This window comes from Meriones unguiculatus, chromosome 10, assembly GCF_030254825.1.
Source record: "Meriones unguiculatus strain TT.TT164.6M chromosome 10, Bangor_MerUng_6.1, whole genome shotgun sequence".
NCBI lineage: Eukaryota > Metazoa > Chordata > Mammalia > Rodentia > Muridae > Meriones > Meriones unguiculatus.
Window position 1 is genome coordinate 97472030 of NC_083358.1, and position 14531 is coordinate 97486560.

The 14531-nt window shown below is 47.9% G+C and overlaps 1 protein-coding gene across 1 annotated transcript; it reads left to right on the forward strand.

The window, feature by feature from the left end:
- Positions 1–9169: 9169 nt before the first annotated feature.
- Positions 9170–14151, forward strand: LOC110545512 (glutathione S-transferase Mu 3). The gene is made up of 8 exons (XM_021631672.2): positions 9170–9308; positions 9569–9644; positions 10265–10329; positions 10613–10694; positions 10798–10898; positions 12071–12166; positions 12251–12361; positions 13673–14151. The coding sequence occupies exons 1-8, from the start codon at positions 9273–9275 to the stop codon at positions 13760–13762; spliced, it is 657 nt and encodes a 218-aa protein (XP_021487347.1). The 5' UTR covers positions 9170–9272; the 3' UTR covers positions 13763–14151.
- The last annotated feature ends 380 nt before the right edge of the window (positions 14152–14531 follow it).

Here is a 14531-nt window from a genome sequence, read left to right on the forward strand (position 1 = left end):
TGTGCTGGGCCCCAGTGCCAGTGTATGGTCAAAGATGCTGTGGGCATTTTTCATCAAGTTGCCCATGAAGGTCTTGGACACATTACAAAAGTACTCACTGAGCATGTTGCTATGCCAGTGGCTGGATCACAGGCTCTGGCCTTTGTCAGGCAGTGCCTGCGACTTTCCTGTACCGGGTAGTACATCTGGATGAGAGTCATGATGGCTGTTGTCTTCATACCCACTGCAGTCAAGAAACAAGCAAGCACTGGCTTGCCGAAATAAACGATGAAGTAAAAGATAGAGGTCATAAGATAAAAGTTCACAGAAGTTTGTGAAACTGGCAAGTTCATACTATTTCAGCCAACTTTTGTTAAAATTTAACTAAAACACAAAGAAGATAAACTGGAAAGGATGAACGGAGGTCAGGAATGGCACTCTGATAATGCTAAGTAGAGAAAATAAAATGACTAAACTACACTGAAGTGGATATGAGGTAGAACAGAGAGAGGTTGGCAGGTAATCCCCACGAGGGGCTAGTATTTAGGCTTTGCAGGCCATAGTCTCTCCACTTTAGCAAATGGAACTCTGGCTTATGACTGCCATGCAAACCAAAAGAAGTCTGAATCATTCCTTCTGTAAAGAAGAAGACATGGCTGACAAAGAGGATTGTAAATGAAAACAAGGCTTAGAATATTGAGGGCAAAATTAGGAAATTAAGGCCCCATGTAACAGTACTGTAAGGCATGGCCTTTCAGCTTACCCAAGAAAGCTTATGACTTGATGTGGCTGCAATCCACCAGAAGTCCTGGCACTTTGGAAAGTTTGCAGCATTGGGACTGGGTACAGCATCTGTTTAGAGTGTCTGTAGCTCACCCAGAATGAACTGAGACCCCTGATAATGGCTGCAACTACCTGCTGTTCTTAAACAGCCATGGCTAATGCTCCCCACTGCTGTTGTGTTAGAGGATTCAGCTGAAGCAGACCGCAATCTACAAGACTGTACACTTTCCTTATGTAAGTTCTGTGAGAAGCATCCAGGAGGCTGAGTGCTCCTGCTCCATGGCGTCATTTGGGTATATAAGCTCTTTTTGACTGTGGCCCTGCCACTTCTTAGGATGTTGTATCATGAGAATTGAAAATTAAAGAGACAGACAGACAGACAGACAGACACACACACACACACACACACACACACACACACACCCCTAAGCCAAGGAAGCAAATATGCAGCTGAAGCAGGAGGTCATCCTGTCATCCATCTTGTCTGGATACTCACCATTGCAGAAACTCAGTGTGTGGCTGTCGTTAGGTACAAGTTCACCGAGATTAATGTCCTTCTGTGTTATGTCACCTACAAGCCTCATGTCTGTGTGAGAAACTATCCTAGGGGAAAAGTTGAGGGGTATTGGCCGCCCCTGTGAACCTGATTCAGTGAAGGGCTAAGTGAATGTCACTGTGTGGGGTGGACATGGGCGCAAGAGAAGATTCATTTGGACATTCTGAAACCACCTGCACTTGGTGGGCAGAATCTGCTGTCCATCCTTTCTCAGTCATCCTGTGCCCTGAACTGGGATGAATCAGGCTAGACCAGGGTCTTGGGTTCCCATGAACCTGTTTTCCCTTTGAACTCCTAATAGCTACTTACAATTCGGGTCACTCCCCAGGTGCTGGTGCCACCATCCTTCCAAACTCCTATATCAAGTGAGCACTGTTATCAGGGCCACCTGTCTCAAGTCAGTGCCTATCTGTTCCAGAGTGGAGTAAAGTCTATCCTGAACTCTCTCTACCTCTGGCCTTGGCCTGTGCTCAGGGCTCTGGCAAAGCTGGTTCATGCTATCTGTGCATTTCTGGGTTAGACAGGCTCAATCAATGAGAACAAGTGTCCAGGATGGAATCTGGGCATGGTGGTGCACACCTTTAATCTCAGTACTTGGGGAGTCAGAGGCAGGAAGATCTCTGGGAGTTCGAGGCAACCTGGTCTACAAAGAGTCCAGGACAGCCAAGGTTATACAGAGAATCTCTGTCTCAAACCAAAACCCAAACCCCCTCCAGGGTGGATTGTCAAAGATCCCTGGGTTATGATTTTTATGTCAGGGTTTCTGAGCTCTGTGTGAGTGTTTCCTGGTTCAATCGAGCCAGCAGGTTTCCTAAGTGGCAGTTCTGAGACATTCTTAGCTTTGCAGTTCACCTTACTGGTTTTGTAATGCTGATCTCAGGGTCAAGAGGACTGTTATTCCTCTCCTTCCATCTTTTTGATTTGTTCTGTTTTTTTGAGAGAGTTTTCTCTGTGCAGCTCTGGCTGTCCTGAAACTCACCCTGCAGACCAGGCTGGTCTCAACCTCAGAGATCCATTTGGTTCTGCCTCCCAAATGCCAGCATTAAAGTCTTTTGCCACCACAGTCTGACCTCCTTCCATCTGTATGTTCCAGTCACTCATCAATTTTATACAAATTTATAAAAATATAATTCTTATATCACTCTTCTGAGCTGCTACTGGGGAAAGCTGTTGGTCCTCAGGAGCAGTTTCAGTTCCTTGCTTTGCCAGTCTGTCCCCTGCGGGATGGAGTCGTGTGTCCACAGCCTCCTTGTTCAACCAGCAGAAGAGAGTTTGCGTCAGTGGGCACACACCCGGAACAGTGGGTTGGTGATGTTGTTCTTGCTCTTCTTCTTTCTTCAGAGTTTATAGTTAAATTAAATTAGATCTTGAAGACTTTTTAATGTGTCGTGTTCCTGAATGTGAGGGCAAGCATGCATTCCTGAGAGTGCTCTCAGTGGCCAGACAGCCTGGACCTGGAGTTACAGGTGACTCTGAGCCACCCCATGTGGGTAATGAGAACCCAAACTCTGGTCCTCTGCTCCTTATGAGGCATGGTGTCAGGCACAGTGGGATAGGTAGAGATGTCCTCATCCTGAGACTGAGGGCAGCAGAGAGACAGAGAGAGAGAGAGAGAGAGAGAGAGAGAGAGAGAGAGAGAGAGAGACTGAGACAGAGATACAGACAGAGACAGAGAAAGGCACAGAGATCCTAGACTCTCATGTGCATGTGGTGCTTATTGAGTGCTGGGGAGCCCAGGCTAGCCCTCCTCTCACAGATATCCTGGGTCACTAAGAATCTACTTTTTTGACACCTACAAAATCTACTTTATTAGAGAGTTTGGAGTTGGAGGAGTTTGGAAAACATTTCAGCCTGGAATCTATTTTTTCTGCCTCATACCCATCAAATTACACATTTTCTCATCTGGTTCTCATCAGTGCTGGTTCTGGTCCAGGATAACAGCCTTGGGGACTGTGAAAGAGCTGGCATGGCTGTGGGGAGAGAAAGAGTACAGAGGCAGGAGGGAGCAGTTGAGCGTTGATGGACACTGGGTGCACCTGGACTTTGGGGAGCAGGAAGTAACGTGTATCTTTGGACTCTTACAGCTGTATGACACTGTCCTGGTAGACGGTCAATAGCACATGTGGTTATCAGGCCCAGAGATGAGGTCAGTTTTGGCTCAGTGATGTTGACCTCAGGCACCAAATGGGGTAACTTGGACTTTCTGCTCTCAGGGGCTTCATAACAACCCTGATGAGGATTTCTTCCCGGATCATTCCCCCAGTGTCCTGTTTCATCCTGTCTTTGGTGGGTCTTTGAGTAAGATCTCTTCTATGCTGCACTGACCTGTGGGACTCCTTTGTCTTGCTGGAAGTTCTGGTTGCTTTCAAAGCTAGGCTAGGAGGAGCTGAGCTCTGAACCAGGAACATGTCTATGAAGACAGAGAGTGATGGGGTCCACTGTAGGAGGGCAGACCTCAGGATCCTCACAGAATGGCACCACAGAGCCAGCCTGACTCAGGCCCTGTCCCACTGAGTAGCTCTTTGGGAAGAAAGTTGCTTAAGCGTTCTGGACCTCAGATTCCCTCCTGACCAATTGTGCAGGCTTCCTGAGTGAGTGTCTGCATCTCTTTTGTGATTTCTAGTGAATACTCACACCTTCCACAGGGTCCAGTCTTCCCTTTACTCCCCAGCTGTTTTGTCCACATGCTCCTCCCCTTGTCTACTCCATCATTCTCCCTGCCTCTCTTGCCATGTCTGAACACAGAAGCAATTTCATCCAAGGCACCATCTTCTCTGTGATGCCTAGGAGGGATTCAGACAGACAAAGAGCAGTGTCTTACAGCCACTCTCACCATTCTGTCTCCCAGGTGGACCCGGATGAACCACCTGTCCTGAGTGTCAGAACTGGTCCTGAGTTCAATTCCCAGCAACCACATATGTCTCACAACCATCTGTAATGGAATCTGTTTCCCTCTTCTGGTGTGCATGCAAACAGAGCACTCATATATATGTAATAAATAAATCTTAAAAAAAAAGATTCTGAAGCCTTTATATGTAGACTTCTGTGAATTGTCATTGACCATGCTAAATGCCACCCATTGGGCTGGAAGAAATATGGGATCCACTTCAGATGTCACTCTTCAGGCTATAAGCCATATTATCTCCAAATACATTTAGATTTGTTCCTGCATAATGTCATATATAATACAATATTTGCCAGACCTCAAAGTAGATCATGAGAATTGGTGGAATTTAAGAGTTTTTGAAATTCCATCCATCTGAAAACCAAATATATTTTGTTCCAAAATTTATTATGCATTATTATTTCATTTGGGTCTTAATATTTCAGTCTATATGTTTTTATATTGGCAGGAGACCATGTTCATTATAGCATTAACATATGTACATGGAAAAAATGAATACCCAGATTTAAAATCATTTGTACAGATTTAGGTCTCTTTTTTACCTCCTGATATTTATGAGCTTATCCTTTCCATTTCCTCCTGTTTGAAGCAGGACCTCATGGCGCAGGTAGCCAGCCGTAAACTCACTACATGGCTGAGGATGGCCTTGTACTACTGATCTGCCAGCCTCCACCTTTTAAATGCTCAGATGACGTGAGTGCCTCCATACTCAGATTATGGGGTACGTGGGATGGAACTCTGGGTTTTGCACTCTGCCAGCTGAGCCCCATCCCCAGCACCTCTGGAATTTCCTTTTGTATTTTTCTTGTTGGAATAATGCTCTATCGATTTTGTTGGTACTTTGTGATAGGATTACTGGGCTCTCATGAGTCTTGGGGGAAATCTGGGTATTTTTCTTCTTAGTATGTTTTCTACAAAGTTTTTAACATGGAACTGTGTTGCTATTCTCCCATCTTGAAATGTTAATGTGTTTAAATAAAGCTTTTTCTGTTTTTTTCTCCCCCCTTCCTCCCTCTCTCTCTCTCCCTTTTCTTCATCTTTCTCTCCCCCTCCCCTCCTCCCTCTGTCAGCCCTTTCCTGCATACCCTCTTTTTCCACCCTCCATTTTCTTTTCTTTCCTTCCTGGGTTCCTGTCTCTCACTGCATGTCTCTCTAGCTCATTTTCTGCCTTGACGTGTCTACACTTGCACTTAGGGTGTCATCCATGCTCCCCAGTTGCTGAGCTTAACTCGATAGTCTTCCTTCTTGGGGTGAGGTGTTGTCACTGGTATCTCAAATGCCAGGGAATGTGCCATTTTCACACTGTGCAGGAAGGTGATCACACCTCATAGAAGATTGCAGCGGTTCTTGAAACTGGCTCTGAAATTATGAAGTGAGGCTGTTACTTCAGCTCTGATCTGTCTTCTCACCTCCTGGCCCTCTGTCCCCAAAAGTCTTGGGAAAAATTTGCCTAGCTTTCTTGTTCTTTATTCATTTCATCATTAGCTGTTTACTGTTGTGTATGGTGTGTGCTGATGTGCTCCACTATGCTGGAAAATCTCCTTCCCCAAAAGAAGCTGTGCTGCTGGTTGATTGCATGCACAGAAGTCTTTCATAGTAGACAGAGTTTTATAGATGCAGGTCTGATAACTCCTAGCGGGGATGCCAGGATGGGAAGATAGGGGCACTTGATGTTTCATATCGTAGAATGGAATCTGCAGGCATTCCTGGCACATGGTTTGTTTGCTGTGAGTTAATTCCCTAGTGTAGATGTTGTCTAGGGGGAACAAAGCAGATCTAGGCAGACACTAACTACACTCACCCTTTAGAAAGGGTGTGGGTTCCAATGTCCAGAGAATGAGGAGAAATACAAGGCGTGAGGGTTATTCACAGGGCCTCATCCATGCCACACAGCTGCTTCCCTGAAGCTACTACCTAATGCGATAAAAGCCCACTGGGTGGAGACAAGATGTGAAGACAGTTTTTGTTTCAACCCGCCATCACCGCAGATTGCCTGTTCTCTGATGAAAGTGCAACCTGAAGATTGAGTTCCTGTCTCTGCTCACTGGGCAGCACCAGCTCCCTTCCTCTGGTTGTGCACGCCCAGCCCTCTACCCAGTTCTTGCTGTCACAGGGCTGTGGACATTCTCTGCCTCTGTTCTGAGCTGGCCATGTTTGGGGCATGGTGACACTCATTTCATTATTTCTTACAGAAATGAGATCATATGTATCTTCTTTTTCCTGAGTTTCCCTAGACAGCATGCAAGAGAGTTCCCTTGGGGCAGAAACTGCTTAGTTCATTGTTGGCACTTACTTCTCCTGCAGTGTTTTAAAGATTCTGAAGGGGCTGGAGAGATGGCTCAGTGGTTAAGAGCACTGGCTGCCCTTCCAGAGGTCCTGAATTCCCAGAGGTTCAATTCCCAGCAACCACATGTGGCTCACAACCATCTGTAATGGAATCTGATTCCCTCTTCTGGTGTGCATGCAAACAGAGCACTCATATATATAAAATAAATAAATCTTAAAAAAAGAAAAATTCTGAAGCCTTTATTCTGTAGACTTCTGTGAATTGTCATTGACCATGCTAAATGCCACCCATTGGGCTGGAAGGAATATGGGATCCACTTCAGATGTCTCTCTTCAGTTTATAAGCCATATTATCTCCAAATACATTTAGATTTGTTCCTGCATAATGTCATTTTAAGCCAGTAGGACTGGCTACGCTGTGAACTTGTGACAGAGCACAGAAACACCAAAGGACCAGTGATCAACACTGGGGATTAGTCCTCCAGGACAGTGCTGGCTATAGTTTCTAGCTTCAGGACCCTAATATCCATGTCCCCATTCCCCACTGCTCCCTGTTGCCTTTCAGAGACCTCTGTCATCCAAAGGGATGATGCTCTTAGACTCTGGGGACCCTGCATTGAGGGCTTGCTATCCCAGCCCTTTCCCTCTCCTGGAGAGCTATTCTGTCCTCTGAAGGGCTCTGGGTCTCTGGCCTCTCTTTCCAGTTCCTCTGAGTCCTTATCTTCTACTCCTCCTTCTCCCCTCCCCGTAGTGCATGAAAATACACTGATGTGTTCCAGACTTGAAAAATATTTCCTTTCAACTCCCAGAGAACTTGTGGTTCTTAGCAACTAATTCACAGTCAGCAAGAAGGGCCTTCTTATCCATGGGGTTTCCTTGCTAAGGGCTCACTGTTTAATAAATGAAAAATATATTAGGTGAATATTATGCTACAATTTCTGTTTCCATGTAAAAATTGTTTTAATGTTGTGTCATTGTCTTTCAAACTTATTGTACTAATTGATCTTAGTATTTAAAACTCAGCTTTTCAGTTAAATCCAGAAATTTTATTTTTCTGAGCTTGACATATATAATAACCCTTAGAATCACAAATGATTAATGATCTCAGACATAAGAGTTCAGAGAATCAGAACATTAAGTGTGTGTGTGAATAGTGTGGCTATTCTATGGGGAAGGTTAACAGTGGATGTTGTCCTTAGGGTCTCAGGTTTCTGAGCTTGGACATTCACGACCCTGAAACGGGCAGGCGGACATGTTCAAAGCTAAGGCAGCAATTGCCACAGACACTGTGAGCCCCAGTGACATGGTCTGTTTACTTGCATCTCACACACATCTGCAGATCATGTGGCTGCTCTAGAGTCACAGGAAAAGATGGCCTCTGCCTGTTCCCTGCACCCTCACTGCACACCTCACCCTCCTCAAGGCAAACCTGCATTGATAGGTTGGCTTCCTGTCCCATAGACCTAGGAAAGGGTGATGTCATCTCAAAATGTGCTTTTTCCAGAGCAGCAGCCTTGCCCTTTGACCTGCAAACCCATTTTCATCTCCACTTCCGTCATTTGTTTTTCATTATTTCTGATAAGTTTCTGTAAACAAGGTGATGTCATCCTCAGGACAATCAACCACAGGCTTGTGGTTTTGAAAGAGTCTCTTGCTCTCTTGCCTGAAAGGAAGAAAGCAGACAGGTGGGACGGTGTTCCTGGTAGGACAGTGTCCTTAGGAAGGCTCTACCACAGGACCTATATCCCAGGATAACGTGAAAGGGTGTTTGAGCCACCCTGTCATCCAGACAGACCTGTGGCAGGAGCCAGGACCAGGGGTCTGGACAGCTGAGGGTCCAGCTTTGGGCTCCTTGTGCCCTGTGCAGTGTTACAGGATCCGTGTGCACAGCATCCTGTTGTCCCTGCAAGCAAGCCTCTTGGGACACATGCTGTCCCACTCTATGGCACACCCCAGCTGAGGGCTCTTTGCTCCCTTGCACTGTGCTGGTCTATGGGAAGGTCTGCAAGCCAGCTGCCCTCCACTGCCATGGGGGTAGCTCAGATTTCTTGTACCCTGGTGTCTGATTCATGGAATTAGTTCACAAACTTAGCCAAAAATCCTGACTAGTATATATGGTCACTATCTTGATCAGCATGATGGAGTCCCCAGAATTTCCCAAAGGAGGATACTGAGACTACCTGTTTTCTGATTGACCCTGCCCTGGGGTCGTTCCTGTGTCATAGAGTGTCCTACAAATCTAGGAAGATAATTTAAAGCTGTGGTGGATAATGTCTGCCTGACAGCTGTCAAATGGACTGTTCTGGAAGCAATAACAGGGGCTGAATTAAACTTTCAAATTATGAGCTTTATATTCTGTTGAGAGCTGGGCATCTCTGAAGGACAGATTTCCATGGTCTAGGGGTAAAAACCTAAGTTCTGCAAGGAAAGAAAAAAGGTGCTTTCAGCTTTGAGGGCACCCAGTAGGGTAAGGTGGCAGATCTCAAGGCTCTGACTGTTCTGGGGGATCCTTCCTGGTGCCCTGATCAGAATCCCAGGACTGAGGCTGCATGAAATCTTACTCCTGCCCCTCCCAGGGTGAAGGCTGTGGCCCTTTGGCTTTGGGTTCAGAGTCCCTGAGCACACTTGGAGGGAAAGAGTGGGGTTAGATCATTGAGGGTGGGACCGTTCACAAGGCCCCTCCCACCTTTCCCTTGGTGCCTCCTTAAAGTCCCCTGTTCAGCCTTCCTGAAGCCAGTCTGAGAAGACCTCAGCACCAGCACCATGCCCATGACACTGGGATACTGGAATGTCCGAGGAGTGAGAGAGGGCTCTGCCTGAAGGGCGGGACTAGGACTTAGACGGGAAGTTCAGAGCTGCCTGGGCTGCTTTAGCGGAGGGATACTTCCTTGAGCACTCTGGGGCTCACAAATTCGGGAGAGTGCATGCGTGAGTGTGTGCACCTGTGTGTGCACCTCGGGGTGGCTGTGTTGGTGGCGTGTGGGGGGACTGAGATGAGAAGATGAAGTCATCCAGTAAGGGTCCAGCCCATCTCTAACCTCTGCGGCCTTCTCTCCCAGCTGACTCACCCCATCCGCCTGCTCCTGGAATACACAGACTCAAGCTATGAGGAGAAGAGATACGTGATGGGGGACGGTAACGACACCTTCTCTGTCAGACACCTCCTTTCCCCAGTGATGCCATCACACCACGCCTAGGCTCTTATTCCTAGCCCTGCAGACAGCCCACAATGGAGCTGGAGCCTGCTCCTTCCAGCAACCTCTTGAGGCTGCTGCATGTTGGTTTTCTACACACTGAGAAGGACCCAGTATGAGGCAGAGCTTGCCTTTAATCCCGGCACTAGGGAGGTAGAGGCAGGTGGATCTTTGTGAATTTGAGATTGGCCGGGTATGCATATCTAATTTCAGAGCAGCCAGAGTTTACATACCTGAGAGACTTTGTGTCAAACAACAACAAAACAAAACAAAACAAAACAAAACAAAAAACATTGAGAGTGGAGCTCCCGGTTAACTGGATTTCGAATTGGGCTGGGTTCACTACTGTGGTCCTGTTGGGTCCAGGCTCCCCTTATTACCAGTTGTCATAATACCAGTTATTCACCTCTCTCCTCCCATCTTGAGAGTGAAGTAGTGTGAGAGGTTGCAGATCCTCTGCCTCAGGGTATCTTGCTCCTGAGTCCTTGGGTGGGTCCCTGAGGAAGGAGTGTTAGACACTGGACTGATTTTTTTTTTTTCACATTGTCTTGTTCACAACAGCCCCCAACTTTGACAGAAGCCAGTGGCTGAGTGAGAAATTCAATCTTGGCCTGGACATTCCCAATGTAGGTACAGGGAAGGGGAGGTTTGGAAATGGCATGGTGATCTCACCTCGTGTTGCCTGGCTGAGGGGTTTGGGATCAGTGTTTTTGCCCTCCTGCTCCCATTCCGGCGGGTTGCACAGTTTCTGTGATGGGCTGTGTCCCAGCTCATTCATTCATGGTGCACTGTGCTCAGAGAGGGCATCCTGTGGCAGACACACTGAGGGCCACAGCCAGTCTGTCTTCACCCTGAGAAGGGATGCAAAGACTCCATATCCCATCTGAGCATTTCTGCTTGTCCTCCCAGCTGCCCTACTTAATTGACGGGCCACACAAGATCACCCAGAGCAACGCCATCCTGCGCTACCTTGGCCGCAAGCACAACCTGTGTGAGTGGGGCTGCCTGCAGGACCGGGGGCAGAAGCCATCCCTCTTGGCTTGGCTTGGCTGGGGCGGGAGGCTGAGGGTGAGTCTGTGCTGTGTGTGCTGCAGGTGGGGAGACAGAGGAGGAGAGGATCCGTGTGGATACTTTGGAAAACCAGGTCATGGACACCCGCATACAACTCATGATAGTCTGCTGCAGCCCGGACTTTGTGAGTTGCCAGTGGGCGGAGCAGACGGGGTTTGCAGCAGGAGTCAGCCTTGCATTCAGACCTGCATCCTCCTCCTCCCTTGATAAACTGAGTTACTGATTTGCAGGCTTTCCTATCTTACCGGCAGAATAGCCTCATTACCCCAGCAGCCTCTCACGTCAACACCGTGAATCTGTCGCTGCTCACCTAACCTTCTAGATATGGTTCAGATTCTATGGAGTCAACAGTCTGATCCTAAACATTTAATGCCTGTCACGCCTGTCCTTTGCCCGTTTCCATGTGTCATCTTGACCTGGTGTTCGCACTCCTTAAAACACAGACCCAAAGGGTGACGCAGAGTCAGGGGAGATGGCTCAGAGGGCAAAAGCCTTTGACGTGCAAGCCATGAGGACTTGATGATGGACCCCAGGTACCCAGATTGAAAACACAAACCAGAGAGTGCCTTGTAGCAGCATGAGAAAGGAAACAGGAGGATTACTGTGCTTGCTGGCCAGCGAGTGCAGCTAGTCTGAGCGCTCCAGGGTCAGTGAGAGACACTGTCACAAAAACATAAGGTGGAGAGAGACTGAGGAAGTCACTGGACAGCAGCCTTTAGCTTGCACGGATGCACACACAGGTAGGCACAGCCACACACGCTCTCTCCTACAAACACATTATGAAGAGAAGAGGCAGAGGCTTGGGAGTGGCATGAACAATGGCCTCGCACATACACCAAGCACTTCCCAAGAGTTCTGTCTTTAGCATCACTAGAGGTCAGGACATCTTCTTTGTAGGCAGCTCAGGGGCAGTCAGAGGACCCTTGACAATTCTTCCTTTCAATGTTTGTCGCTCAAATCTGATGCATGCTTTTCAAATATCTATACTGTTCTTATGCACACACTCCCGAAACCAGTCTAACTTTGTCTTCTCCTGGGTTCTTTGAGTCCTTTGTTTCTGGATCTCTGAAACCACAACATGCATGATGATCTGGGTGAGACTCCAGCTCCTGAGTACCAGTGGTGACAGATCTGTGGACAGTGTAGCATTCCTGTCTGTCTTCCAGTCACTGCTGATAGATGATGTCCTGCTACTAAAAAATAAAAGTAAAAAATGGTGGCCACACTCACGAGCCTAGCCCATGACTAGTTGGGGAGCCCATAACTAAGAAGGCTGACAGCCCTTTTCTGCCTCAGGAGAAGCAGAAGCCAGACTTCTTGAAGGCCATCCCTGACAAGATGAAAATCTACTCTGAGTTCCTGGGCAAGCGGCCATGGTTTGCAGGGGACAAGGTAAAGGTGGGGAGGTGGAAGCAACGAGGTTGCCATTCTTCCCAGGTTGCCAGATTCCAGTACACTCACCTGGGCTTCCTGCAGGTCACCTATGTGGACTTTCTCGCTTATGACATCCTTGACCAGTACCGTATGTTTGAGCCCAAGTGCCTGGACACCTTCCCAAACCTGAAGGACTTCCTGGCCCGCTTTGAGGTGATGCCCTGATCCCGCTTCCTCTCGGGTTGTCTCGTTCCTCATTGCATGATGTTTTTCCAGTCCTGAGACTAAAGGAAAAACAACTAGGATTATTTTTTTTCAGATTTCTGTAAACCGTATCTGGCAACATTTATCACTTCAATATCCACAAGTGGGTGATGATTATGGGGGAAGGGAGGATATTGGGCTCGCAATGCATAATGCTGCCATCTTGGGACTGAATCAGCAGAGAGCTATAGAAACCCAGACTGTGAGATGTGTGTGATATTCCCCAGGGATGCTTAGCCCAGCCTGGATTGCACCACACAACAGTCTTGGGACATGTACATGAATCTGGGAATCAGAGACATTGAGCCAAGGACGTTTCTACCTGTATCTGTTGACCTTGATCTCTCCCCATCAAGGGTGCTCTTTCCCTACTAGTTCTCATCAGCTGTGGTTCTGGCCCAGACTGGGTACCCTGGGGACTGTGCAGAAGATAGCATGGCTTTAGGGTGGGTGGCTGAAGGGGCATCTTAGCCCAGCTTGTGTATAGTTGGTGGCAGATGTCTTTGCACCCTCTAGAACCGTCTGTGTATTCTGCAGCTTGGTGAATGGCTTATAGCATGACATATGGTCCTGTAGGGGTGGAGACAAGGACAGCCAGAGTACAATGAGGTTACACTTGGCAACCAAGCCAACTGTCAGTTCTGCTCACAGGAAATGGATTAGAATCCCGTTCAGCTTTTCCTTGAGGCCTGTTCTCTTGTTTGATTTCATTGAGGATTTGATGAGTCACTGGGTTCCACCTGCCTTCCCCATTCTTTCATCCTGTTAGATCCCTCTTCTGTATAAATACAAGCCAGAAAATGCTTCCCAGTGAAATGTCTGTTCCTAGGGAAGAGAGAGGGAGAGAAACAGTGAGGAAGAGGAAGTGGAGAGGGAGAGGCAGGGGAGAGGGAGACAACAGAAGACAAGGGAGAGGAAGAGGATGAGGAAAATGGAGGAGAGGATAAGGGAGAGGGAGAATGGCAGCCTCAGAGCCAAGCTGATTCCACCTCTGTCTTAATGGATACCTGAGTGAGAAGGGAAGTTGACTAACTTCTCTGGATCTCAGACCTCTGGTAATGGGTCCTGGTCCAGTGCCTTCCCAGGGTCTCGGCTCCCATTATAGGAACCCGAAGCATTCTCTAGCTAGGGCCAGGAGCTAAGCTGGCTGTGCTATGGTCCAGAGCTTGAGTCTTTGAGAAATGTTATTCCTGGTGTGGGACTGCTCAGTCTAGTGGGGCTGCAGACCTGAGCTCCTGCTGTGTCCTTCCCAATTTGCAGGGCCTGAAGAGGATCTCTGCCTACATGAAGAGTAGCCGCTTCCTCCCAACACCTGTGTTTACTAAGATAGCCAGGTGGGGCACGGATTAGGCCCCTGCCATGCTGGCACTCACAGGGAGGATCTGTCCACACTGGGGATTCCCCAAGCCTTGGGGACGGCTGGTTTACTGCTCTGCTACCTCCCTGTTCTCACTTCTCTCTCCTTCCCACTCCTTTCTCCAGCATTGTCAGTCAGCCCCATCTCCTCAGCCCTGACCTAGGCAGACCCATGCAGTCTTCATTCTCCACCTTCTTTCATCACAACCCCCTCTCCATTTGTGCCCTAACCCAACCTCACAGTCCTTTTCTGTGGTTTGAGGTCTGCCCTGAACTCACGCTTCTTAGAATCACCCTAAAGGTCAATACTGTCTCAGTGCCAGCCCATTCCTGGTGGAGGAGCTGCCCCGGCCTGTCTCATCTCCAATAAAGCCCAAAACCCACTGGCTGTGTGTTGTGTCTTATTCCTTTTGCTTTGGACTCACCAAGCAGTCTGAGCTCTGAGCCTGTCGTGCCAGGCTCTGGAGTACCTAGAGGAACCAGAAGAGCTTTGAAATATCTTGGTTCTAACTAAGACCCTCTCAGCAGAGATCACTAGAGGATGAAGTGTATTTGCCTGGAATCTCTTTAGCTTCTGCATGCTGGGACTTTAAACTGTGAAAGGCTGTGGGTCTCAATGAGGCTTGTGCGAGTGCCCAGGAGGGGTCCTGCATGATTTCTCTATCTCCACAAGCCATGGCTGTGGCAATATTAAGTCTCTAGGATATTGTCTTTATTGGGTCTCTGAAATCCTCTTCTGGCTTGAAGCTCTCCTGTCATGGAG